Source organism: Lipophrys pholis (assembly GCF_963383615.2).
Source record: "Lipophrys pholis genome assembly, chromosome: 9".
Classification (NCBI taxonomy): Eukaryota; Metazoa; Chordata; class Actinopteri; order Blenniiformes; family Blenniidae; genus Lipophrys; species Lipophrys pholis.
In genome coordinates, this window is record NC_137639.1 from 23,335,954 (window position 1) to 23,363,892 (window position 27,939).

General features: G+C 42.4%; 2 protein-coding genes across 3 annotated transcripts; one reads left to right on the forward strand and one right to left on the reverse strand.

Annotated features, from left to right (window-relative positions):
• Positions 1-289: 289 nt before the first annotated feature.
• Positions 290-16,193, reverse strand: adar (adenosine deaminase RNA specific). Of its 2 annotated transcripts, none has more exons than XM_080471774.1 (15): positions 16,107-16,193; positions 10,271-11,902; positions 9,359-9,666; positions 8,404-8,599; positions 7,853-8,049; positions 7,279-7,414; positions 6,884-7,119; positions 6,538-6,694; positions 5,322-5,490; positions 4,977-5,070; positions 4,734-4,850; positions 4,271-4,581; positions 4,034-4,146; positions 3,454-3,581; positions 290-2,670 (listed from the first exon to the last, which is right to left on the reverse strand). In XM_080471774.1, exons 2-15 carry the CDS (start codon positions 11,771-11,773, stop codon positions 2,325-2,327), a joined length of 4,011 nt encoding a protein of 1,336 aa, XP_080327900.1. In that variant the 5' UTR covers positions 11,774-11,902; positions 16,107-16,193; the 3' UTR covers positions 290-2,324. The 2 variants fall into 2 exon arrangements, with proteins under 2 accessions (XP_080327900.1, XP_080327899.1); XM_080471773.1 differs by having other exon boundaries at positions 10,262-11,902.
• Positions 16,194-18,433: 2,240 nt separating this feature from the next.
• On the forward strand, positions 18,434-27,920 carry LOC308114271 (neuronal acetylcholine receptor subunit alpha-7-like; the record flags this gene model as incomplete). The annotated part of the gene is made up of 10 exons (XM_080471008.1): positions 18,434-18,485; positions 20,480-20,619; positions 21,375-21,419; positions 22,502-22,611; positions 22,693-22,772; positions 23,035-23,202; positions 24,188-24,382; positions 24,829-24,915; positions 25,040-25,149; positions 25,454-27,920. The coding sequence occupies 10 exons, from the start codon at positions 18,434-18,436 to the stop codon at positions 26,333-26,335; spliced, it is 1,869 nt and encodes a 622-aa protein (XP_080327134.1). The 3' UTR covers positions 26,336-27,920.
• Positions 27,921-27,939: the final 19 nt, after the last annotated feature.

The window sequence follows — 27,939 nt, forward strand, 5'->3', positions numbered from 1 at the left end:
AAATGATAAGGAGCTCACAGGTCATTGCGTCTCGAGACTTATGCGTCGCTTCCATCATGATTATCAGGGCTCCTGCAGCCTGTTCCTCATACAAACAAGACCCGGAGGCATAAGGTGTGCGTACGTTTCCATCTGCTGATTCTTTGAAGCATTGCAAGAGGCTGCGCCGCGAAGCGCCCCCCTGAGAACGGGAGCTCCTGCTCCTTAACATCGTCTGCCCCTTCAAAACATGCTGCCTTTATTTATTTCCACACAAGTATAATCCAAATAAAACAAACACGACAAAACATAATAGACTGCTACCGATTTTATTTTAAACTTTCCAAAATGTATAGGTAAAAAAAACACACCATATGAAATTGCAATCATATTCATTTTTCAGGAAAGCAAGTGTAGATGCTTTACAAGATATATACATTGAACCTACACATATACATACACAGACATACTGTATATACAGTAATATAAGCACACGTCCATTTATGCATACAGTGAAGTCCAGACGTCTGAGTTGTTAACCAAAACCTGCCCGAGTGCAAGGAAAATGCAAATCTAAAAAAAGAATTATGTTTAAAGCTGATTAAAATAAACTTAAAAGCTAATCCCTCTTACATGTATTACAGCTAATTTGGATCAAGTTAAAGCAATCTGATGTGTTAAGATGTAAAAAATGTCAATATGCTTCACATCCGGAGCGTAACCTTCACAGTTCTCTTCTTAAAAATGTTTTTATATTACTTTTTAATCAGCTAATTCCTGGCTCCATTCAGCATCAAGGCCACATGAAACCTTGAGTCGACTTGCATAGCTTTCCTGTGTAGTAATCAGACCTGAATCACAGCAACTGTCAGAGAGAGGAGCTGTACAGGAGTACAGTACATCTCAGCTGTGGTTTATTTATCTTTCCTTCCAAGACACACACACACACAAAAAAAAAAAAGTCTTCGATGTTTGAGTTAGTTCAGTTTGCCTCAGCCTTTTGGACCCCACTGTACACTTTGTGTGTTCATGTATTTGTATGTACCTGATGTATATATTGCATCAATCACCCAAATCAAGAAGAGACACAATTAAACTGTTCCAAGGAGCCGGCCATGCGACACAACCCGCAAGTCTGTTTATATCGACATTAAAAAAAAAACACGCACAGTATGCAAGCAGGACTGTTGAAGCTCTGGAGGATTTTGTAGCATGACCAGCTTCTGAAGACCCCAAAACCGAAGAGAAAATTGAGACAATGAGAAAACACACACAGACAAGCAACATCAACTAAAAATACGGTCCCCGGAGGTTGTGACATTGTTTATTTTCAACACAAATGTTGAAAAGCAAATTTTGAGACAGCTCTGAGGACTCCAATGAATTACGCTTTATGAATGGAAACCATGGCAACAACATGTGAAGCAATAGGACAGCTGTAAGGTTTACAGTGCGTGTTCACATTACAGCTGGACCAGAGCCTTCAGAGTGTGTGTGGGACTGAAGTCGTGAAATATCTGGAAACAAATGTTACTCACAAGACAGTTTATGTCCTCAGCCGTGTTCTTGTGAACAGTAAAATGTTCTGTACAATTAGATGGGGGCTGCAAACTGAGCGAGGACTAATTTCCTGGAAGAAATAGTCACGGCACAGTTTTCAAAAATCAAAATGTCCTGCTGAGAGCGCCCGATTGCATCCTCTACCAAGTGTCAATTCCGTGGGAGCAGACAAAAAAAGCATTATATGAGCAAAAATAAATGAAAAAGGAATACAAACAATGTTACATGACATTTAATGTTTTTGGCAATTAACAGCTCGGTGAACCTGCTGTTTGCACGAACGAAAGTTAAAAAAAAGAAGAGGGAACCCTTCCGGGAGCAGACTACAACTGCAAAGGTGATAAAACACATCAAGCATATATATTATGAATACGATGACGGCATTTCCAACCAGCCGCTTTAATAAAAACAAAATGAAACTGCAATCGGGCCCAATAATAAACAGTACAGACGACGCCAACAGACAAGTGTTGAGCAAATCAATGGAGTCCAGCTTTGTAGCAGTGTCTGCTATGGTCACACGCTGACTTTAGTCTCGTTTCTTTCCCACGTAGTGTTTATAATATTCTGTACACCCTACAGATCTTTCTCAGCCATCCTCATCCTTTAGGCTTTGCCCTTGACTTATGTCTTTTTCCATCACTCCTTCTCTGCAGCTTTAGGAGACACAGCTCTGGCCGCTGGCTTCACTGTGCTTGATGTCCTCCTCTTTTATAACATCCACCTCTCTTTTTCAATCTGCCACTGCTATGTGCTTTTTACCCGTCCACGTTATTACTTATATATTAGAGCACTCCCGCTGTGCTCGATGCCTCCTCCTGCTTAAACTCTGTTGCTCCTCCATTTCTACTGTTTCCGTACCCCACAGAGATGCTGGATTCATTGTTCCCGGTTCCCTCCCCCTCTTCAAAGCTCTTCTCCTCTAGCGGTTTGCCGATCCACGCCCCGTAGCCGTGGACATTCAGGGCTTCAAAGAACTGCTGCTTCACGGACTGAAAGGACATGGCCGACATCTTGGCCTGGGCGTAGGAGGGCAGCGAGAGCAGGTCGGTGCGGCCGCACCGCTGGCACAGAGTGCGGAACAGACCGAACAGGCAGGACTTGGACACGCGGGACACGGCCAGTTTGTTGCTAGACAGGAGACAGTTGAAGGCCGATGAGCTTAATATTGATTAAAAATGCAGAAACAGGCGTTACAGTTGGGAGAAACATCCTAGTTTGTCAGGCATGCTGGTAGGACACAGTTTCTCTCCTGTTCATGCAGTGATTCCCATTTAGCTTACGTCAATGCCTGCTGAGCGCTGTTTCGGGTGATTTAATTGCTGCTGAATGAAGGCTTTCGTAATTTGACAGCTTTTATTCAACAAAAGACGTGTGGTATCCCAGCAATACTGGTCATGTGAAGCCCTGAGAAATAACTAACGAAACAACATAAAGAAAGCATTCTAACCACATATTGTAAAACACTGTGAAGTCACTGAAAATCTATTAGTTCTGCAGAGATAAAGCACAGGTTTTGTCCCATTAATACGGAGAAGTTACTTACAAAAGGTCTGCAATAGCAGCATTAAATTAATCTATATCAGGTATGGCTCTTGCACCACACAGTGGAGCCAAAAAGTCATATCAACAAGAAATGATGCCCTACTAAATGTATTTTCAGGAGATGCATTCATGTTGAGACATACATTTGATTTCTTTCATCAAATTATTACATTAGTCACAATCTTCATAAATCCGTGTGGCAGAATGGTCACAATGTGGCCTTGTGGTTGTGAGGACGAAGACTTATTGACCTTGCAAAGAACAAAGTAGTGCCTTCCTGATGAGTGAATAGGCAATGCCGCGTCTGAGAAAACCCTGAGAAACAACATGATAACGTGTATCAGTGCTTTGTTTTCCATTCAAACATACCCGTCTTGTTTTCCTTTGGTCCCGTCCAACACCTCCACACAATGCTGGTCTGGAAAGCACCAGTTGACGCTGGACTCTTTGGTCTTTCCAGTGTGACGTGTGGAGTCGTACACGCTCACTCTGCCCACCTGCAGTCCGGCCATGTGGTGTGGGAGAGGGAGCAAGGAGAGAATGGACACGTTTAGATCTGTGGGGTTTCATTTTGTCCTTCAGTGTCAAACACGAGTTCCAAAATTAGCCTTGTAATGCACGTATCAGTGATGTAATGCAGCCAGTTGCTGTGTTGGTGTGAGTGTTACAACAACATGAAACAAGAAAATCAAGAATTGTGCGGCTGCCAGCTACTGTAATACTTCTTTTCTTTCCCGGCAGTTGAACAGTGACCTGCCTGCTCTTTATTAATTGATGAATGAGCCAAATTTAAATAAAAGGAGCGGTGCAAAAACAAAAACAAAAAAAAACCCAGCTGTGCGGGCACAAATTGGAGAGCTGGCAGCTAAATTGATGAATTTAGTGAGAATGACCTCAATATTCCTGATTAATGTTTAAGTGTGACATTGCCAAAAACTTGTTCAATTACCTCGGGGTGGTTCAACTTGAAGGGATGGGGGAGATTCTGGGTGAATGCCTCGCCGTCTCTGGCCAGCCGGCAGCAAACGGCGCGTGTCAGGTGGCCGTGACTGTACAGATAGCCTGAGGGGCGAGGAAACAGAAATCGGAGTCAAGAAGAGACCGAACGAAAGGGAGGTCATTCACTTTTGGTGGCATCAAGTTCTCCACTCATCTGTGCAACTTTTCAAGCAACTGTTAACTTTACCAAGTGTGATTGACTTCAGGTAGATTGGATCCAGGAAGTGGGTGAGCAGCGCCCCCTGCAGACCCATCACGTTCCAGCGCAGGATCTTATCGCTGCAGCTCATTGTCCGCAGCCTCTCCCCGTGCTGGATGCCGTCCCAGGTAGGTACGATGGCACTCGACTCCACGGGGATGGTCCCCTCGCCGTTCTCCACTTTAGTGCGGAGCTTGCCCTGCTTGGCATTCTCAAACAGAGGCTGGTGGCCCTCCACTTCGTCTCCCGCCTCGCTGCACGACTTATCAAACAGGGCGCCGTCGCCACAAGGTGCCGTGCTGGAGATCAGAGACAAAGAAGAGACGTGAGGTATTGATAACATCCGCGCACAAAGTGACCCGCCGCTTAAAAAAGGCATCAGACGAATGGACAAGAAAGAAAGAGGAGAACTCTGAAGGACGGTGAAGGAGGATAAAACATGATCGCCCACCTGATGTAGAGGTGAAAGGTGATGTCAGATTTAACCCGCAGCCTGTTGTTCTGTGTCTCCTCGAATATACTGTCATCTTCACCATCATAGTGTTTGAGCAGCTCGCTGTACAGAAACCTGAGAGGAGAAGAGACAGCCACTTATAAATAATGTCCTGTAGGTTGGGTCTGAGGGAAGGTGGGGTATTTTTAGAAGAAGAAGAAAAAAAAAACACTGATTAAGAAGAAATAGATCAGATTCTACCGAACAAATCCTCTTCTTGAGATTATTTCTGCGTGGCAATCATTAACCGTTTCCCCTTTCAGGCTCAGCTCCTCGCCTTTAACGCAACGATTTCCTGACAGGAGGGAAAAAAACAATCCAAGAGGACACACTCAATGTCAAAGTATATGACAACGCAATGCCTCTCAGTTCTGCAATGACCTAGTTGTGTTGTGGCTTTGTGACAGTGAATGCCTGAGAGCACAGATATCCAGAAAACTTAACATCAAGGAAAACTACAGTGACAGCTAGTTTTTCTTCACTGTTTCAACACAATTCCTTTTCTAACCTGTTTAGTGGGTCATATGCTGAATGAGAAGGACGTACCAGTTCCAAGGCTGACAACAGTTCCCAGACCTTCCCCTCTTCTCATGACGATGGTGGCCAGGATCTTCCGTCCCAGCAGGCTGTGCTGGATACGTGTGGTCAGGGCGTTGAAACGCTGATGACTCAACATAGCGATCTGGTCGTGCAAAGTGCTGCCGCTCACTGGTAGCTGGAAGCCAAATAAAGAAATGCAAGATGAGACAAATTGTATAAGTACATCTAGAATAAACATCATCTTCTCTCTTTGTAATTCTATGTATGCAGAATTTAGCACGAGAGAAAACGGACGTAATAACGTGGTTAGAAAACAAGTGCTTCATTTCACGTAGGCTGGCTTCAGGCAAACGTTCTCTCAGAGTGGTGGTGTTGTTAGTTAATCTTTATCATTTCACACATTCCAAAGTGAACCAGTATTTACTGTGACCGATCTCTGAACCCTAAAGTTTGAACTTGCAGACAGATTTCCTGCAAGAAGGTTGTCTAAAACACCTTTAAGAACTAATCACAGATCTTCTGTATATTTAGGTCACTTTACCCCGTCTCTTTATGTAATCCCAAACAGACTGTGGAGGGATGAGGACCCCATTGAGATAATATTTATACATTAGATCATGGATCTGCAGCCTATACAATAAAGAGATGTGTTTTCGTGCAGAGCCAAAAGACTTACTGTACTTTCAAAATCAGTACTTTTTCTATGGAAGTTAAAAACTGCAAGTGGCACTCCAGCTTCACTCTTATTGCCTCCGATATGACTGGAAGTACTATACTCCTTTCAAAAATATATCCTGTTAGATATATATACAGTATATAGACACCTCTGCACCGTACTGTATTTTACAGCATCATAGCAAAGCAGTTTCTACATGTGAAGCTCTCACCATTGAAATGCCATGTTAGCGCGTGGCCTACTTTACACTCGCTATGAATCATGTTAAATGATACAATTACTTATGAACATGTTTCTGTTATTTTCTCAGAGCAGCGATTTGAGTCTTCAGCTGATTATCTTCCTGGCATTTACTGCAGATTGCTTTCAGCTCAACTTTTCAGCACAGGTAATCAGGAAAAAGAAAACCTGCTGCTACGCTCTGCAATTTCATTCATCCCATTATGGACGGCCTTAATCCCATTATGAATGAGGAGAAGCTCTTTTGAAGCGGCCAGAATCTCAACTCTGGAGATGAAATATGGGGAACTGTTCTAAATCCCACACCTCAGCAGGGATAAGCTCCCCGGTGCGGGCTGCCCTTTCAGCTTCTCCGATGAGAACGCGCAGCGCAGCATCTGCGGCTTCGTGCTTTCCCTGCTTCTTGTTGGATGCACAGACTGGAGGGAACCAGCGTCCGCCCAGCTTGGCTTGATAGGTGAACCTGGAATAGGCAGAAAAAGGAAACACAGAAGAGGTTTTGACATAGACGCTACAGTATCAAGGGATATTTTCCCCCTGACCATAGCCCTCAGTTACAAAAAGAAGATTTAACCAACAGCAAGATATTTTCATCTGTTGTTTGCATCTTTAAGGTGACTTTCTGTGCACCCATGCAGCTGCTCACACATACTTGGGCTCATGCGGTGGCCCAGATTGGCCCACCAGCCGGATCTCAGCAGCAAAGCCCCGGGCTCTGGCGTACTCCAGAAGACCCGACACTGCATTGTTGTTCAAGTGGTTGATGAGGTCCCCAACCCCGGCCTCGTGGGCCGCTCGCAGCTCATCTGCGGTGAGAGGCGGCAAAGAGGCACATGTCCCAGAAGCGCCCAGATCTCCATCGCTGGAAGTGCCAAGCGGCAACTGAGGCTGCAGGAGAGAGAGACGAGAGGAGGAGGAGGAGGAAGAGGAGGAGTAAAATAGAGCAATTAACTGTTGCACAAAGTGTGATGGAGATGACAACATTTTCTTTTTCCGCCTCAGTGATCTCAAACTAAATAGGAGTATTTTCTACGTCTCGGTCTGCACCTTGTTGAGCTGCAGTCTCCCATCAGCCATTAATTCTTTGACAGCTTCCTCTGCTGCCAGCTGGCGGGCTGCCTTCTTGCTCGGAGCCGAGGCCTCTGCAAACAAGCTCTCTCCAACCTTCACCCTATACATAAACCTGAACGCAGGACGGAGACGGTGAAAAGAGTGCAAGAGGGAATGGGTAATGGATCATTTATTGGTTTGGGACTGAGCTCACACACGTCACACTTCATTAATCTAGTACTTGTTATTCTTAAATGAATGAGCAGATGTGGCAGGATAATAATAACTATTAATAATAGTAACCAAAACAGATATACAACTTTTTTTCAGAAAGGTAACGGAAGAAAAAAACAAGGTTGTAGATAAGAAAAACTAATCAAAACTGAAAATAGAAAAACAGAGATGGGATTGTATTTTTGTCATATGACTTCAAGACTGAGGAGAGCATGAGCAGAAATAACTGCTTCCCTGGAGCAGAAATGTCCGAGAAACTGCAAAGAGATTCTCAATCTACAACCATGGAGCTTGGAGGCCAACATCTTCTCCTAGAGTTGGTGAAAAGAGCCAGTACCTGGGGTCGTGTGGGGGGCCTGCCTGCCCAGTGATGATGAATTCGATGGGCTTCCCACTGCGCTGGCTGTACTCCATCAGGACAGACACTGGATTCTTCCCACCAGGCAGAGAGCGGGACAGGAGCTGACGAGGTCCCTCTGTCATGCCTTCCACGCTAATGGACCCTAATGTGGCCCCTGTGTTTTCCACCGCACCCTGTAAAAAGAAGACACAAAATATCATCAATCTGTTAAGTGATAAACTTGGAGCCAAAAACTCTGATAATTACCAAACATAAGGTTAACAAAACTTTAATCATGGCACTTAACAAGCAACAAGCCTATCAATAATTGTTACCATGTTCGGACTAAATAACAGGAATTGAAAACGTATGACAGTTAACCCTTTTATTCCTCTCCATTGCGTACTGCTCATGACCCAAACTACACTGCCTTTTATCATATCTAGGAAAAAGAAAAACTCATACTACTCATTGCGGTTTCCCCAGGTAAAGCTGCAGTCCGACCGCCAAATCACAGGCGAGTTTTGTTTTTGCCCTGAACAACTCACACTGGGGTCAGCGAGCAGCTCGGTCGGTTGGTCCCCGGTGGTGGCGTGTCCTTCATCCCCGGTGCTCGTCCCGCCCTGCATCTCCCCAACGAGGATACGCAGGGTCGCCGCTGCAGCGTCCTTCTTTGCAACTTTTTTGCTGGAAGCTTCTACAATTGGAAACAGTCTCCCGTTGAGCATCACTTGCATACGAAACCTAACGGAAGTAGAAGAAGAAATAAAAAAACCAGCCGCATGTTGATATACTGTTATATTACTATATAGCTTAGGAAGCAAAGTACATTTCATTCCTACTTTTCATTCCTGAATTGTCATCTTTAAAGAAAGGCCGTAGCTTCACGTTATAACTACTTCAGGTCTGATATACAGACTTTTTCAAATGATCTCATAACCAGGTCTGCATTACAAAGAGTAAATGCTCCTTGCATTTAACAGCTAAATAATATTTAGAGGAGAGACAGCTAAAGACAGTTTTAGTCTGATCTAATACTGGAGACGGGCATGTTCATCAATAATTCTGCTTTGTGCTGTGTCTTGGAGCCTGAAATAAAGAAAAAAATTGTAATTGATATTTTTCAGCAGTGGACAGATCACCATAATTGTTGAAATAAAATATGTGATTGTATTTCTCTACTTTGCTGATGCAATTTTTCTTTTTTTTTGTGAAAGGAAAAAAAAAGGCCCATCTTCTTCTCACCAATAAAATGAGTAATTCTAGTACGTGGCATTTTAAAAACTACATAAAGGCTAAATATCTCAAAATAATTTAGTGTCAACAGTGTCAAACGTTCATTCCTGACACAGTGTAGCCATTTTTCATAAATCTAATCTGCATACAATACAATAAGAGATCGCGTTTGCAATGAAAAGTGAGTTGGTGAATAAAGATCAAAGGAATCGAAATGTTGCAAAGCTTTTAACAAACAAAACATCAGAGCGTATCAGTCTGACTGACCTTGGGTCGTGGGAGGGTCCCGACTGGTCAAGCAGCAGGAACTCGCAGTTCTGGCCCAGATACTGGGCATACTCCATGAGGCCGCTGACGGGGTTTTTCAGCCTCACCTCCTGCAGTTTGGCCCACAGGTTCTGGGGAGGCGGCGCAGCCACTGACACAGCGACGGTGCCGATGGCATTCGACTTCTCCACCGTGTGCTTATCGGCATCCGTCTCTCTGCGGATGGCATTGAGGAATTCTGGGATGTCGTCGGTGGCCCACTGCCCTTCATTGGTCTCTTTGCTTTTGCACGGGGTGGAGGAGGGCTTCTAAAGGGAGGAATAGAGCAGTATTGTGTTTATTAAAAGCCACATGGTTTGAGGTACTTTGCTCCCTGCTCTGACTTCCTCACTTTGCATCCCGAAACTTGGTATATCTAAGCTCAATGTATGAACTCCCTGAAGTTTTACCTTCAATAAAGCCAAGTTGGAAGCAGATCCTGCAGAGCCACTGTTATGACGAGCTGTGTTATCTTCTCCAACCAGGCGAGATAACAGCTTCAACATATCAAACTAGTCTGAGAATTTTATACTCGTTGAATTGGTCTTTATGCAGTGTCATCAACCTCTATCAGGTTATTAATGGAACGTCTAGACTAAGCTTCTTTATCTTTGTGAAGACTTTACTATGGGCACTAAAAATATGTGACTTGCACTTTAAACTGCTTTAACAAAATGTCCTCCTGTATTACTTGCATATTATTGGTTTTGACTTAGGCATGTCTGGAGGTTTTTATGCCTCGTTTTCCCTCTTTTTCATTGATGTACAAAGCACACAGACTTGCTTCACAATCATTTGAGCGTAGACTAACAAAACATTTTTGAAGAATCTACCTAGAACAATGCAAGAAGCACACATTCACACCTCACTCACGGCTTCGTTATGACTTTGCTTTGGTGTACAGTCCTCCAGCATCGGCTCAAGGCCTGGTATCGCGAACGTGGAACCTCCTCCCTTGTTGTTACTACTCGCCCTGCTCTCCATCGGTACTTCCGCATTGGCGATGCTCTGTGCAGCTTTGAGGCTCCTCTCCATTCGATCTTTGCGGCGAGTTGACAGCTCCCACATGGGAGGGTTGACATCTCCATTCTTTTTGACGTCACCTTGCTTCTCCAGAGTGTAGAGGGTGGGATTCACCTGCTTGGTGCTCTTAAGACCCAGATTTTTCGCTATGACAAGTGCAGTTGCCTCCCCTGACTCAAAGAGGTACCGCATAACGAGCTCCTTCTGGTCTGACATCATGCCAACCTTCATCTCCGGATCGGGGGAGCTTGTTGGATCGAGATGCTGTTCCTGCCGGCGTTGCTCGTTTGGTGGTGACTGGTACTCTTCAGAGTGGAATGACTCAGACGAAAAGCTGGAATAAGAAATGGATTCAGCGTCAGAGCCCTCCTCTTCAACCTTTACCCTGGTTTCTGTTTCTGGATCAACCTTGACTTCAGGATTTCGAGGGCCTTTAGACGACGAATCACGCACTTCAGAGAGCTGCTCTTTTCCCCCAGTGATAGGTTTTCTGTACAGAGACCACTCAGGAGGGGTCTGTCCTTGTTTGGAAGCCTTTCGTAAGTGCTCTAATGCGTAGAGAGCCTGATTGACAATGCTTTTGGGTAGACGCAGCTTTTTGGCTAAGATCTTAGCGGGAATTCTCTCATCGGGCTTCAGAATCACCAAAGCTCTGAGGACCTGCTCTTGGATATCAGGTGTGAGCTTGATGTCAACTTTGTTGGACTCAGATGAAGATTGTCTGTTAAACTTTTTTGGTCCTTTACTGGGTCTGTCGTGAAGACACAAACTCTGAAAGCTTCCAAAGACGGAGTCAGTTTTGGCACCCCATTGTCTGTCGTAGCGCTGGTTTGGATTCGGATTTTGAGGGAAATATCTTCCTCTTGATGGTTCTGCTGCATGTGGGTATGCAAAATTCTGATCTTGTCTATAGCCCCCTCTACCTCTCGGGCTGCTATTGCGGTTTGGATAGCTATTATAACCTGACTGGGGTTGGTAGCCTGGACAAGCTGGCCTACCGGGAACAAAAAGCCCTCCTCTGTGTGGGCCTCCGTGGAAGTGCGGTGCCTCAGAACTCTGCCCTCTTAGGAACGCTGCTTGTCTGTATTGAAAGGAATTGGGAGTCAATGTGACACTGTGGCTCTGGCTATATGAGCTATTGGGGCTGTTGGGGATGAGAGGAGCAGGGGGCTGTAAGGGTACTCCAGGGTGACCAGAATTGTTGTAGTAATTTGGATGCGAGATCTGATGTGGGCCAGCTCTGGGGAAGTCTGTTGCTGGGCCAGGTCTGTTGTAATTCTCCTTGGCCTGCAGGTGGGAAGGTGGCTGCCTACAGTAGTGTTCTTTGTAAGGCCCTCCTCTACCTCTGCTCATAGCGCAGGGGTTGAGCGTTAGAGGGGCTGCTGCAGCTGATTGTACAGTTTCTGGATTCGTGTTCTTCGTCAAAGCACAAACAGAGTACCCTGATGGACGTCAGGGCAACAACAGCCGCACACTGAGCACCTGAAACACGATAAAGCCCAAAGTTAGGACGAGTTTCAGCAACAGAAAGACAATGAGACCGTCTAAAATACGAAAAAAGCCAGGTTAAGTGAAAACCATCTCTGTAACCAAACAACACAATTTCAAACCATCCTGGCATTCCCCCAAGCAGCTCAGGAGCATCCTTGGGTAAGACAGCGAATCTATACCAGCACCAAGGACACAGTTTTTAGCATTACTACACTATAGCTTCCAAAATGCAGCTTAACACAAAGTGAGGAATCAAATGTGCAGCTGTGATGGAAGACTGCAGAGAATAAGCTCCAAAAGGTGACAACAGTGTTGATGTTGCTGTACATATATTAAGATTATAACACAGAGTCAATCTACAAGGATACTGCAGGGTGACATACTATATCTCCCTGTCACAATGAAACGCAATCCCAGGGTAAAAGGGTTGTGATTAATAATTCAAACCTTCTTGTGACTATTCTGTATTATTTCTGGCCGTACAAATTAATGCAGGGGTCTGGATCTATAGCAGAGGGGGAAAGTGAGACAATGATGCAGACAAAAAGGACAGCTCCAAGGACACAACAACATCGAAGAACAACAGTGACAGACCGAACAGCTTCTAGCCAGCAGTCCAGACTATAGTTTGTTCTTTTCTTTTTCTTGCAGAGGTTAAATAATTCCCAACATCTAATAAAAACACACATGATTCAGGCCATATTCAGTGAGGTGAAATGTTCATTTTGAGCCCCTGAGTGTAAATTTCAAATATCCTTCTATGGTAAAAACAAACATTGATTCTGCCTCGAGTGTCACAGCTAACAACACTCAATAATGTCTATATCAGTGAGACCGACAACAAGAAGACACCCAATACTGAATCGGGTTTCATCCTGGCCGGCCTGGTCAGCATGGCTGACTGTATGTCGCACAGAGCCGAGCAGGCCTGAACAGCACGTTAATAAAACACAGTGTAGCTTCGTCACTGTAATAGAGTCCGACAGGGCCAGCAGCCCCGAAGGCCGAGTCATCTTCATCCTGACGCAACACAACTTTTGACAAAAAAATAACAACTTGGGATTTTTTTTCGAAATCTGCAGACACTGGGATTTTCTGTCAACTGATCCAGAAGAAAAGCACAGGCGAGAATCACCATCTGAGAAATTGATTTAACATGTTTAGTGCACTTAGTGGTGTCAGGTCCAGAAACAAATAAATATCATTGATACACTTCAGGCTATTCCAATAATTCTTCTCAAACACAAGTCATCTCACGAGAGTCTTTCCTGTACTTTGTTGTCATAATGGGTGAGCTGATATTTCAGCAATTAAAGGACAGTTCACAGTGTTGGTCGTGGATGTTGGAGAGGGTTAAAGGGCAGTTCAAACTGTCGAATGGAATTGGCGATCTGTAGATATGCACTAAGGACAGAGAAACTCACAAGACTTGCTACCTGAACATTTGTGGCCAAAGTTACACAAATAGTGAAGAATTCTACATTTATGGGTAAATGTAAAGCAAAACACAGAAATCTGTGTTGGGCACCTAAATGTACTTGATAAAGGCATTTTATGTCTTATTTTAATATAAGGAAATTGTTGTTTGAATACAGAGATCGCTCTTCTATTTATTGTTGTTTTTATTTTACATAATTGAAATAACTGTCCATACATCCACTGAGTTCAGTTTAATAGAATAGAAATACTTCATTATTCCCAGATAGAAATTCTTAACTTAGAATGACTTATTTCCTGAGAATGTGGGTCTTTTTTCCTGCTCACTGTGTCCATATAATATTATATAACTCCTTCAATGAAATATGTATAGATATGATTTATTATTGGCAGAGTTAAAATAATGGCCACAACAAATAATGTCCCCCTGAAATGATTAAAACGATCTGATTCTGATAAGTTGTTTTTTTTGACTATGTTAATATTTTTGACAGTGTTGGCTCTTGATGATTCTCGTCTGTTCAGGTATATTAAAAAACGTAACCACAGCTAAACAGACGTGTTTTTTTAACATCATAATCAAATAGCCTACAAGGAAGTTTCATTTCATGTACATTTAAATGTTTATTTTTTTTAAATAACAAATATTTTTGTACTTTTTTTTTTTTTTAAACAACTTGAAAAAACGCCACTATTTAAAGATATTGAGATAAATGACATGCCACATGTTTTGAGGATGTTTGTTTGATGGCCTGATTGAAGTAAGTCCCCTGCCTCTTACATTATCCATCACTGTTACAGACTGATTGGCAACATGAGTTTACAAGTACTACAGCAGAAATTACACCTAGCACATCCTCTTTTACAGGCAACAGCCCGCATATGGAGGCAAAACTCAGACTTCGTCTCACCTAGAGCAGTTGAAAGCAAAGTGTCTGGAGAGAAAAAGAGTTAAAAGACGCCCCAGCAGCTTCCCAACGATCAGATGACTCAAAATCAAGACTGACAAGTCCAGGAAAACAACGATGAGCCTTTTTTTAGACAAGGAAAAAAAAAACCTGTACACGAAGAATACAAAGAAACAGCTGTTAAAGAAAACACATATCCAATCTGTGCGTCTTCTTCTGAAATGTCCCTTCTTTCTGAAAGAAAACTACACCGAGGTCTCTTATAAAGGTCAGAAATTATGCAAACTACAGTAAACTGAAAAGGAAAATGCACCAGATAAGTCTTGTAAGTGAAGGGAAACCGAGCAACCTCAGTTAGTTTCGTTTTCATTTCTAAAGAAAATTAGGTTTCTGTTGCGAGTCACGTGACCGGCAGCAACGAGAACACGTGGTGGATACGCATGCGTTTGGAAAGAGGTCAACAAATGCACTTCTCTACTATCAGTGTTTATGGTTGATCTTTGTTACGAGAAATGACCCTGCATTGGAGACAAGGTGTTACAGTGCACAAGGACATCCTCTCCTGAGGCAGACGCCACTTGCTCAGATCAGATTCTCACATCAAAAATAAAACAGGGAGGAAAATGGTGGCGTCTGGTAGTAATGTAATACATTCAGCAAGATGCAAATATCACCCCAGAGCCTGGTAGTGTCCAGTATGTACCTGGTGTCTCGTAACGGGATTGTAAAGGAAATAAGACATAAATAACAGAGAGAATCAGGATTTCTATAAATAGAAAGAATGAGTAGGTGGATTCAACAAAACAAGGTTCTTTATTTGCTTCAGTTTTAATATAAGTTAAACAAGTTGACCATGGCTGCAACTTGTTATTATTCAGGTGTACATCAACCAATTAGAAACAATTTGAAAAGTGAAGGATTTCTGTAAAAACAATACCTACTTGATGCATTGAATAGAAAGCTAATATACTGTTACTTAGATTAAATGTGGACAAAAAACCATGAAAGGTTAAACCGGGGGTCATCATCAATTTAAAATCACAAAACACGCTTAAGAATTTTTTATTTAACGTTCTGTTAACATTGCAATTATATTATTTTAAGACGGAGGGTATTCAGATTAAAGTATGTAATATATAACCATTTTGGTAAACAATATATTATAAAGGTCAATAACACATTTTTCTGTCTCATCTGTTGATCGTTGAGCCTCCATTGTTTACAGTCTACCGAGTAGGACAGGTATTTGTTTACTGATACACATATAACAAATTCTTTGAAGTAAACAATAGAAAAGATGCGTAGTATTGTTAAGATGTAAATAGACAGTGAAAAAGAAACGACAGAGACAGTTGAAAGTAAAAGTAATCCGTAATAGATTGCAGGTTTAATGATAATTGTTGTCGTGAGAAGTTAAGATAAATAGATTAGATCGATGAAGGGCTCGAGAAGATGCCAGTTTATCGTTTGGAGGCGTTTATCGCGTGAAAGCCGCAAGCTGTTGTATCTTGACGCAGACTTTTGAAGGAGCAAAACAGGCCAACGGGAGCACACGGTTTCAAACTGAATCGCTACAGGTTGTATTTTACGATCGTAAAGACCCCGGGGCGGAGGTCTGTTGAGTCCGGTAGGGGCTGGACGAGCAGCCAGCAGCGGCGGCCAGCGGCAGCCTCCTCCGGCTAACGTTAGCCTGCTAGCTGCTCCCAGGAAGCGGCGGTGCAGCGCACTGGCACTGCACCAATTCCACTCCCGCTGGAAGCGACGCCGCGTCGGTATCTCCTAACGTGTCTCACTTAAACATGAACGCCAGCATGAGAGTTTGAAGACAGTCCGCGGCTTCGTGAATTTACCTGGCCTCGCAGATTTCCCGCGGAGAGCTCCGGTGGCTCGTGGACGTTTAGTGCGGCGATAGAAACAATCAAAGAGAGAACACGTCTAGTGTCTGCGACGCACACAAACAGGCACCGTCGCGTGTGAGTGACGTGTAATTCACGGGCAAGGTTCCGATAGGTTTTAGCTGCACATTTATCGCGCGCTTGTTGAAGATTGGAGGGATACATTCCGATAGAAGATGACAACAGAGAACAGCATGTTCTCCCTGTGGTTTTTTCCTTCTGCATTTCGCCACAGTCAGCTTGATTTGGCTTAATTTTTGATATTATAAACTATATGATTGGTTATTTATGCTTCAGATCCAATGTTCGGGTCTCTCAAGCGTTAGTAGTAAAATGTTTACAGTAACAATAATATTACTAATGATGATGATGATGATGATGATGATGATGATGGTAATAAGGGGGCAGTGACGAATACCAATTTCAGGTGTTTGTAAAAAGAATACTACTTACATTCTTATTTCTTGATAAAAAATCGTATCCTAATTCCTCTTCTAATTGTTTAGATAATTTGGATGCAAAGAGCAACAAATATTCACATCATTTGGTATTGTATGATTGTTATTACATTATGAAGAAGTGGATCAGTTATATCTTCACAAATAGTTTATAAAGGTGAAAACATTTGCTGAATATCTATTTTTAATCACTTGAACTGACAACTTTTGTCTGAAACTGTGTGTCCTGGTGTTAGATTTAAATTTTGTAAAATGGCTTCTTCACATGCTGCAGCACAGCAGCAGAAAGTGTTTTTACTCAACCTCCCTTGATGTCGGCAAAGCTGGCAATGTGTTTTCTGAGGGCTGCCAGGTTTTTTTGTTTTGTTTTGTTTTGTTTTACGTCGCACATTCACAGTGACCGAGTAGTATGCATAATTGCTCTGGAGGCTGTTCACACTAAAGCCATTACACAGTAATTTTGTAATTCTCTCACACATTCATTTTTCTTAGAGTAAGGTTGACACCTACCTCAGTCTATGTAAAAGATACAATCACTCAGAATATATGAACAAGCAAGCAAACATTGGAGATTATATTGAAAATGAATGCTGAAACATATCACAGGCCACAGGTTGTAATACTTTAACTTCACAACAAAATCACTGGTTTGACTAAAAGCTTGGAGTCTATCTGCATGTTCTTCCTGTGCGTGCAAGGGTTTTCTCTGGGTACTGTGATTTCCTCCCACAGTCCAAACACTGATTGTGAGGAAACCTCAGATAGATAGATAGACAGATAGATAGATAGATAGATAGATAGATAGATCGATCGATCGATCGATAGATAGATAGATAGATAGATAGATAGATAGATAGATAGATAGATAGATAGATAGATAGATAGATAGATAGATAGATAGATAGATAGATAGATAAAAACACACATTAATAGCTACATAATGGTGTAGCGGTGAACATATTCAGCTCAAGGTGATCTCTCTGGTTTAATTCTATGTTTTGGGCCTTTCTGTGTGGTGTTTGATTGTACTCCCTGTGTGTGCGAAATTTTCTCCAGGTGCCCCAGTTTCCTCACACTGTCCAAAAATATGTGTATTACTTATATCAGCATCTCTAAATTGAGCATGAGCGTGTGTAACTGTTTGTCTCTCTGTGTTTAAGCTGTGACGGACTGCACAACCGGCCTTACCCGTAAGTCTGCTGGTACCAGCTCCAGCACCTGCAACCCTAAAGTTTGATAAAGCAGAATAGAAGACGGATGGCATTGAAGCGCATATTGCAGTTTATTGTCATGTCCTCTGGGTGTCAGTAATACACTGTGAATCCACTAATGTCATTTCTGAAACAAAACAAGGCTCTGAAAAAAAATTTAAATTCGTTTGCGTGAATAATAGCAGACAATTTATATTGATGTAGAATGTTTACGTCTATATAAGTTGACTTTCTTAGAAAATCGCGGAAAAAAAATAATACTTGGCTGGACTCAAATATGCAAAATATAAAGTGGTTGAGAGATGTGCAGCTCCTTTTTAGGTCCATGATCACTTACAAATGCCAATGCATGAGTCCTTCATGACTGAGGATGAGCTGCAGGCACTGACAGAAAACTGCAGGACCAGGAGCAGAGTATGGAGGCAGTTTGAGCGCACGTCGGGGTATACCTCTCCCTCCCCCTCCCCCCCCCCCCCCCCCCTCCTCTCTGTACCAAGCTCCCTCCACCCTCCTCCACTTATTTTCTGCCGCCTTTCCGTCTCCACACGCTTCTGTTTTTATGCATCTCACCCGCCCTCATCTTCCTTTCTCTGCTCCTACAGAGGGATGCAGCATGAGGCGAGCCGTGGCTCTCTGGCTGTTGATTCTTGCGACTCTGCTCCGAGGTGAGTGACTTTCTACTGCTGCGTTCAGTCAGACCGCACTCGAACTGGTCTGTGTTTTTCTCACATGTGCTGTGCTGTTGCATGTCAGGATGTCTGTTTTCACTGTGCACACAGCTGCTGACTTCAGGCACAGACAGTGTCCGTTAGTGTGCCAGCCACATAGACAAAAAATAAAAAATAAAAAATTGATCCAATTTCATGATGAGCCAGCAGCACTGTGATGTGATGTGTATTCATTTTTACTGCATATTAAAACTGGGCTGCACATTTTAGAGTTTAGTACTGCATGAAAAGATCCAAAAGTACAATAGATAGATAGATAGATAGATAGATAGATAGATAGATAGATAGATAGATAGATAGATAGATAGATAGATAGATAGATAGATAGATAGTTAGTATAAAGGCTGGATGGACATCAAGAGACTATTAATTTGAATTATGGGCAAACCATCTGTGAGGTCCTGTTGATTTTTATTGAAGGTCTAGTTCAGGACTGGACACCTTTGATCATTGTGAGAATCTACCAGATGGTCAAATTGTAACGGCGCACTTCTATCGCAAAATATGAGAATCTAAGTCCGTGCTGCACCTGCTGCAGTGATATATAGTCCCTAAAATACATTTGGTTCTGTAACATCTATTAAAGAGTGAATGCAATTCATAGCTGGTAATAATGTGGTTACACCGTTTCATTTAAAAAACGTTTTGTTAACCCATCCATCCATCCATCCATCCATCCATCCATCCATCCATCCATCCATCCATCCATCCATCCATCCATCCATCCATCCAATCGAAGGGTCATAGGGTGCAGGAGCCCACTATGGACAAAGGCCCTGGACAGGTCGACAGTCCATCACAGGACAAACCCAGAGAAACAGTTAGACACATTCACACAGCCTCATACGCATGTTTCTGGTCTGTGGGTGGAAACCAGAGTGGCTGTGTTCTTACTGTGGGGTAAGAGCACTAACCATTACGCCCTTTTGCAGCACTGAACCTCAAAACATTTGAACAAGTTCATTTCATGTGTTTTATCCAGTTTAAATGACAATGAAGTTTTAACCCGTGTTGCTGCATCCTTGAGATGAATATTTTGTTTAATGAACCTATAAATATTCATGCATGAATACCTTTTGCATATGTCATCCCAAATAAAAATAATTGGGATCTTTGAATTGAACTTCATCTGTTTAAACATGAATAAATAGAAGGTTGGGGGATAAACGTCGTCACTGAAGCTCACATTACAATAGCTCATGTACGTGAATATTTCCTGCTCCTACCAAAGGAGTCATTATGGGAGGTCTGTCTTGCTCTGGCCAAACCGAGGGATTGCCTTGTGAAGAATGAATCAAGGATGATTTGAAGCTCTTGGTGGAGATATAAGGTGAAGGGAGAAAGTTGCCTGTTCTCATCGTTGTGAGTGCTGTGTGTGTCTGTCTGGGGTGTTTCAGTGTTTAATGGCCTCACAATTTCCAGCATGGAATGAACCTGACATCTTTACAGTGGTGGAAAGGCTCCGGCTGTCTCCTGGTGATCAATCACAGACGTAATTGATTAGGAGGAGCAGGGATCCTTCTTCCTGCTTTCCACTTCTTTTTCCTTCCGTCTCGTAGATTTTCCTTATGTTTTCTTACCCGCTGTCGTCCGCACAGTCTTCATACAAACATAATCCTTCTCCATACAATTATAAGTCCACTCATTCATCGTTGATATGAGCATGCCTGCTTTCTCCTGTCACTGTTAAACCTTTTTTTTTTTCCTTTCTGCAATTTACACACAAACTCCTTTTGAAACTCTTTCATTGTAATCACACCATTTTCCCAAAGTGCTTTCAGCTCATCTTTCATGACACAGCTTTCTTTCTATGTGCCACTTTTTGCTCCTCCACTTGTCATTTGGACCCCCCCCCCCCCCCCCCCCCCCCCCGCCCAATTTTTTGGCCTCTTTTCTACCCTCCATTAAACTCTCCTTCATCTCTTCTTCAGTGTCAGTGCAGGGTCCTCACCAGCGCTTTCTGCTCAGGGAGCTGCTGAGAGACTACAATCCCATGGAGAGGCCGGTGGCCAATGATTCCCAGACTCTCACCGTTCAGTTCTCCTTCACACTGATCCAGGTCATGGATGTGGTATGCATGGCATGCACAAATCCCTCAATTGTACACTTTGAAAAAAAAATAGAAAAAATGCAAATCACAAAAAATCATGAATCGTATGAAAGTGTCTTGAAAGTTAGTCTTTATTCTCAGACTTGTTATGTTACAAGCAAGATAACATATTTCTGTCATGTCATACTTGATGGTTTGCTTTGAGGATGAGCAGATTTTAGTTGTAAAAGTAATGTCAAAGTAATGTCAAAACCAGTGATTGTTATCCAAATGTAGTCTTTGCTAGTTTTTTTTATTCTTGTCTTGCAGTGTATGGACTCCAAAAGGAGAAAAAAAAACCTCCCTCACATGAAAAAGTTTCTACATTGAGACATTTCATCATATTTATTTCGATTACTAAAGCCCTGTTGAGCGACCTGGTGATGTAGTGGTGAGCACTCTGGGTTCACAGAGAGAAGAGTTAGATTTATTTCTGGGTTTGAGTCATTCTACACAGAGTTTGCAAGTTCCCGATGGTTATTGTTCTGGATACTTAGATATTATGATAAACTTAGATTATCTCTGGCTATCTCCAAGCCAAACACGGAGGAAACAGTTTCAGAAAACTGATTAATGGAGGTTGTTTTATATTTGGACCACTCATGCTGTGAAACTCCTAGTTTATATTGAGAACACACGCATTAAGTTACTATTAAAATGTGCATAATTTTATGGGCGATTTGACCAAATCCTACAAATCAATAAATTATTACTTTTTTGTTTTAATGCCATGCAAGGATGAAAAGAACCAGATCCTCACCACAAATGCCTGGCTGAGTATGGTGAGTATGAGAGATCATGTTAATAACGCCATATCCGTTAATTCAGTGGGAGTTGTGCCTCCAGTTCATTGCAGCTTTACTCAATAACACACAGGAGAATAGCAGGATCTGCTACAATTGAGGTTATTGTCCTGAGAGCAGACTGACAACGGTGTAAAATCCATGGTCTTATATACTATTTCTTCAAAGGAAGGGTTGGAAAGCACCTCCCTTTCCCCTTTTCACCCCGTACTGATTTCAACGCTGTCCGATTATTCGGTAAATTTCAACTCTTTGGTCACATCCACCTGCCTTGACTCCAGTGTCTTCAGGATTTTCCGGATGTTCCATCTTCAGCATAAATTTCTTATCAAATCTCAATCAGCATAACCTGCAACAACACACTCTCCACTCCAGTTTATGGCTGGTCTTATAACAGGATGGATCAACAACAACACCTGCTAGATGATGAGTCCATAATTCCTGCAAGAACAACAAACAAACTGTGGTGTGAAAAAAATCCCTTGTTACAAACCATTCTACACCAACCAGCACTATGAGACTAACTAACCAATCCATTTTGAGATTAAGTCATTCACTAATATGCTGATACATGTTATTGATTATGAGTAGAGTAGTATCTGTACAGCTATAACATGAAGAGAAAATATTTGTACATTCTTTTTGCACCAAACTATCATGAGAAGTAGATGAAACTGGGTCAATTCTCTGTTATTCCCTATTATCATATTCAGCACTGAATAAAGAGTTCTTTGAAAAAGTCCCCGGCAAGAGGGAAAAGGGGAAGTTGGGGACATGCAAGAACAGGATGTAAAAAATATCAGCCGATATGAGTTCCACAGTGCTGCAGATTAGCCTTTTTGTAAGGAGATTGCATGTTTCTCCTGTGGGTGTGAGGGCTCTCTCGGGCTTCGCCAGTCTCCTCCAACAGTCCAACAACAGTTGGAGGATTGAGATTGTAAATAGAAGATAGAAGATGGATGGACTGATGTAGCAGACAGAAGCTCACCAAACCAAATTAACACGAGTAAAAGAACATCATGTATCTTTATGTTGGGCTTTTTTTTTCGTGTGTCTCTCAGCAGTGGTATGACCACTATCTCCAGTGGAACCAGTCCGAGTACCCTGGGGTTAAAAATCTCCGTTTTACACCAGAACAGGTCTGGACACCTGATATATTGCTTTACAACAGGTGTGTGACGAACACAAACACACATGTACACAGCCAGCAATGCTTTTTGTTTCTGACCCTTTGTTTTTCTCACTCCTTTAGCGCTCACGATAAGTTTGATGCCACTTTTAAGACCAATGTACTGGTCAACTCCAGCGGCTTCTGTGAGTATCTACCACCAGGTAAGTTTTACTAACCAGAATCTCAAATGCCTTTTATTTCCACATGCATGGTGAATTAGCTATGCTGCCCCCAGTGAATTATTGAATTAGACAACAATTAGACATTTTCCTCTTTCATTGTTTATTTTCATAGACTATAATTTTAATTACACCCCCGCCCCCCCACTACTTCCAATAAATATGAGGTTTATTTCATGCAGTTCTGATATTTCCTTTTTCTCCAAATGTAAACCATCGCCTCTGTGCTTTCTGTGTTTTTAAGGAATATTTGTCAGCACATGTAATGTGGATGTGAGATGGTTTCCATTTGATATCCAGCGCTGTGAGCTGAAGTTTGGTTCGTGGACATTTGATGGCCTGTTGCTGGACCTCCAGATGAAGGAGGCAGATGTGTCAGGGTATATGACAAATGGAGAGTGGGACCTACTGGGTAGGTTCATCTCTCAAAACACAGGATAACAGATTGTGTTGCTTAGTAACAATGCCTACATTACTGCGGCATTGCACCAGAATGTTATAGAGGTCAAGATTGGCTCTGATGCGTTTATGTTTCATATTTACAATAAATGCAATATGATATGGTACATGTAGGCGCAACGCAACTGGAAAATAAGTTTAGTGATTCAGGGAGAAACTGAAGTCTATTCATTCTTTCTACAGTCTCTTTCATGTCGATTCAATACCACTTTTTATTGATTTTGGTGCTATGCCTGACTTCCCTAATGCTTCTAATTTCACAGCAATATTATTTATTTCTTTCGGTGGTTGTTCGAAAATATGCTGCAAATTGAGTCCTGGATTGTAGATGTGTGTTTTTCCTCTCCGTATTCATGCTGAAGTGCTCAATACTTGCACCTCAAAATACTTTATCCAGCTCAGGTTTGCCGCGTGCCACGGCTGATAAAAACGGACAATGGGCAACGGCGGGTTGGGAGTCACATTCACTCCCACAGGCAATTTGAAGTCACCAAATAACCTCATGTGCTTGTTTTCGGATTCTGGGAGCAAACCAGAACTCACTTATATACAGGGAGAACATGCAAATTCCACAGAGAAAGACAATCAATCCCGACATAAACCTGAACTGCTAAAATTGTTGCTATGAGGCAAGAGTTTTTCACAGCAAAAGCTTAATCCCCAACGCCATAACCTCTGCAAACCAAAGGCCTTGGTCTCTTTTTGTTTTAATTCAGTGAGTATTCTTCTTTCTACACTCAAATAAACTGAAGCGTTTTTTTAAATTTGCATATCAGAAATATGTTTGATTAATATGAACATATTGAATTTCTCTTTGGTAAATGGTTCATTGTAATTCATTCTATGTCAATACAACAGGACGGGAAAAAATCTTTTTCTCTTGGGGACAATAAAAGAGTGCCATATATTTTGCTGCATGTCTCTGTCTTTTTTATTAGAGGTTCCTGGAGGTCGTCATGAGGTATTCTATGACTGCTGTGCAGAGCCCTACCTGGATGTCACATTTGTGGTGACATTGCGAAGAAGAACCCTTTTCTACGCCCTCAACCTCCTCATCCCCTGCGTGCTCCTCTCCTCCATGACCCTCCTGGTCTTCCTACTCCCTGCCAACTCGGGGGAGAAAATCAGCCTTGGTGAGGAATAATAACAGGATAGAAAAAAAAACAGGGTTGAAGGATGGTGTAACAATGAGACAAGGAAAAAAACAAGAGGTGCATCTGTTTGGGAGCTAAAATATGCAATTTTAACAGTAGAGTCGCCTACTCATTGACTTATTTGCTTTCAGTGCTTCTCTAACAATTTTTCTTTGTTAACTGCGCTGAAAAACTTTCAGTCAGAGCTCTCGTAGTGTCAGGAGGGCTGAGACAAAAACACAAAAAGGCAAGAGGAAAGATGAGAAAAAGTAAATCGAAGTTTTCCTCGGAGTGTCAAAAAGACAGACGATGGTGGCGAGAAGTCAAGTGCAGCATACCAAATATACAGCGCTCGTCAGTGTACTCATGTACTTTCTTCCCTTTGAGAATATTATTTTTTATTCTATGGAACATACTAATCCCCGGTGTCTTGTGTCTGCCTCCAGGCATCACGGTGCTGCTCTCTCTGACTGTCTTCATGCTCATGGTTGCAGAGATTATGCCCGCCACTTCAGATTCGGTGCCTCTGATTGGTCAGTTGTTGTTTGTCTTCAGTGTATGTGCATGCATTTTTGTACGAGGGTGCTAATGGCTTTTTCCATTACTCACATTGTTCACAAAAATGAAATACTCAGTACAGTCTCATGTGTGTCTCAGGTCAATACTTTGCCAGCACCATGGTGATCGTTGGGATGTCCGTGGTTGCAACAGTCATCGTCCTTCAGTTTCATCACCACAACCCCAATGACGCACACATACCCCGCTGGGTTAGTCACAGTGATAATGCTTCTGTGCTGCTTTTATCTTATATATGGTGAGATGGAAAGCTGGAACCAATCCAACCACCATGGGACAAACCCTGACACACAACGGGAACATGAAAACCTAAACAGGGGATACTCATGCTGTGGTACAAGAGGGCTGAATACTACACTGTCGTGTAGGCTCAATAGTAGCTTAGAAAACAGTTTTTATTAATAGTTGTTTGTGCTTGTAGCAGCATGTGTTGATTTTGTTTTTAATTCTGACTTCATCTCTTGAGATTTAATGATTCGTGTTGATGACTCTCAGGTGAACTTGGTTCTGCTGCAGTGGGTTCCTTGGTTTCTGCGGATGAAGCGCCCGGGCGAAGGAGCAGAACCTATTCTTTCAAACAACCAGGCGGACACTCAGAGTAAGACCCTGTCCTCTCCTACTACCACCACTACGACCACCACCATTCCCACCCCAGTGCCCTCCATCCTCCCGCAGAGCCTCAACTCCCTGCAGGCCAGCCTGGTACAGCTCAATCACCCTCTCTGCCACCCGCTGCCCTACCGGCCCAACTCCCACGCCGTGATCCTCCCGAGCCAAAGCCACAGAGATCCAAGCCCCAATCCACTTCCCCAGCCAAATGGCCATCTGCCTTACATGGCCTTCCATACCTTCCAGACCACTGCAGAACTGGATCCAGTCCAGAGGAGCGGAACCACCAGTCAAGGGAGGAGTAACAGTGAACTCGGTGGAGGAGAAGTAGAGGGAGCAGCAGCAGGTGGAGCACCAGTTGGAGATACGCCAGTACATCACCATCTTCCAACTTCCAAGTTTAGGAGCTCCTCACCAGAACCTCCAGTCGGTTCAGATCCAGAATCCTCAACCACAACAGCTGGACCGTGTGTCTTGGAGGTGGGAGCAGGGAGATCGATGGCCACGCTCACGTCCCACAGTGGGATGATTCGATCTGTAGCAGTGGATAACCAGCTGCAGGCCCTTTTGGTGGAGGTGCAGTTCTTAGTTGAACGCGTTCGTGAGCAGGACCGGCAGCTGAGTTTGGCGGAGCAGTGGCAGTTTGCTGCAGCTGTCATCGACCGCCTCTGCCTGGTTGGATTCAGTGTTTTCAACATCATCTGTACCATTGCTATCCTCATGGCTGCGCCCAACTTTGGAGAAGCACTATCAAAAGACTTCCTCTGAGGGATCTGAGAGTGTGGAGGGCATTAAAGGGACAAATGAGAACTTGTTGGAAGCACAAATGTTGTCAGTGACTGGAATATAAAAATTGCAAACATTTCCTTTGTGGCCTGAACTGAATGGTGGAACATTGAATGGACTTTAGAAGGTCAGCAGCATTCAGACTCATTCGTTTCCACATATAGATTACATGATCAAACTCCCGATTGTACATTTGCAATGGTTTGTTTCACTATTTAATGGTGAAACAAATCATTATGTCTTTGTTTCACTATTTAAATACGGCTTTGAAGTTGCACTCAGTACATTGGGCTGCAATGTAGTTATGTCTTCAGCTGACATTGTGTCACATATTCTCCTGCTACTTTTTTGAGTGAGTCAGTGCATCATTTTGTGGTGCGTAGTTAAATTGGTATTTGGTAGGTATACAGCACATCGCAACACCAGAAAGAAAACACCAAAAATAACTGTTATGTCTCCTTCTATTTATCATTTCAAGTTTTATTCATTTTGATTGAATTAAAAAAGTTACATATACTGTAGTTCCTTATGGTGTATTTCTGAATAAGAACTCCAAACCCTAACCACTAAATTTGTAAAAGAATTATTACACCTGCTGAGTCACACCACAAGGAGATGCTCATTTAAAAACAGTTATGTGCTGCATGTGAAAAGATTGAACTTTTCTACTCAAGAGGTTTTTTTTTGTTTTTTTTAAACAATTCACAAGTTCAGGGTTTTGCTGCTAATCAGATAAAACGTTCCACTTTGCCAGTTTTTCCTCTCTATCTCTCTGTGTGCTGCAGGAGTTTCAATTAATTCAGTTTAATTGAGTTTATTTATTTTTAATTATCATTTAACAGGATAACCTAAACTTATTTTGATTCTTTTTCTGGAGCATAATATGCTTGTAAGAAAATCATGCTTTTCTTCTAATGGTTAATGGCAGCAGGTATTAATTTCAGTTAATTAGTTCACGGGCAGCCAATGCAGTACTCGTGGTCACCTAGTGGCCACTGACCCTTATTAAAAATTAGTGGTCAGTAAAAACAACATGATTTGAAATGGATTATGTAGGAAATTTGAAGTTCACTGTAATACTTGGTACCCTTGAAGTAGGTCTCAGTTTGAAGTTGGATGGAGACCCCTGCTACATTGCTTGATAAATAGCAGAGAACACAGTAATATATGGCGGAGAAAGACATCGAACATACAGAACTCTGCAATTTATCTTTTATAAAACTGTATTCAGTGAGAAATGTTAATTGGTATCTATGGGACACGCCAGTGAATATCCAGATATGTCTGTCTAACTGAAAAAAGATCCACTTTTCATTCAGATGGTCAGTTTTACGGTGCAGATATTAAAGCTTTCAAAAGGCTTTTTCATCATACAAACATTTCCACTCATCCACCAATAATTTCTGCACATGCATTCATATCCAGGAAATTACAATCCCAATGACTGTGGCTGAATGTGAAACATGACATATGCTTTGTAAAAGTGTTGGGCATTCAAATCCCAATTGGCCGTGACAGTGTGAGCTGTAAATATTGTGAAATAAATGGTCTCCCCTTTTGTATTCTGAACACATGCTTGAACATTT

Excerpts from the sequence above, each read along its gene's own strand:
- adar (XM_080471773.1), bottom strand. The coding sequence starts at position 11,773 with ATGAGCAGAGGTAGAGGAGGGCCTTACAAAGAACACTACTGTAGGCAG. Across the intron at positions 9,667-10,261 it reads ATAACGAAGCCGTGAGTGAG|AAGCCCTCCTCCACCCCGTG; the intron begins GTGTGAATGTGT and ends TCCTCCCTTTAG. Across the intron at positions 5,491-6,537 it reads GGGAGCTTATCCCTGCTGAG|CTACCAGTGAGCGGCAGCAC; the intron begins GTGTGGGATTTA and ends TTTGGCTTCCAG.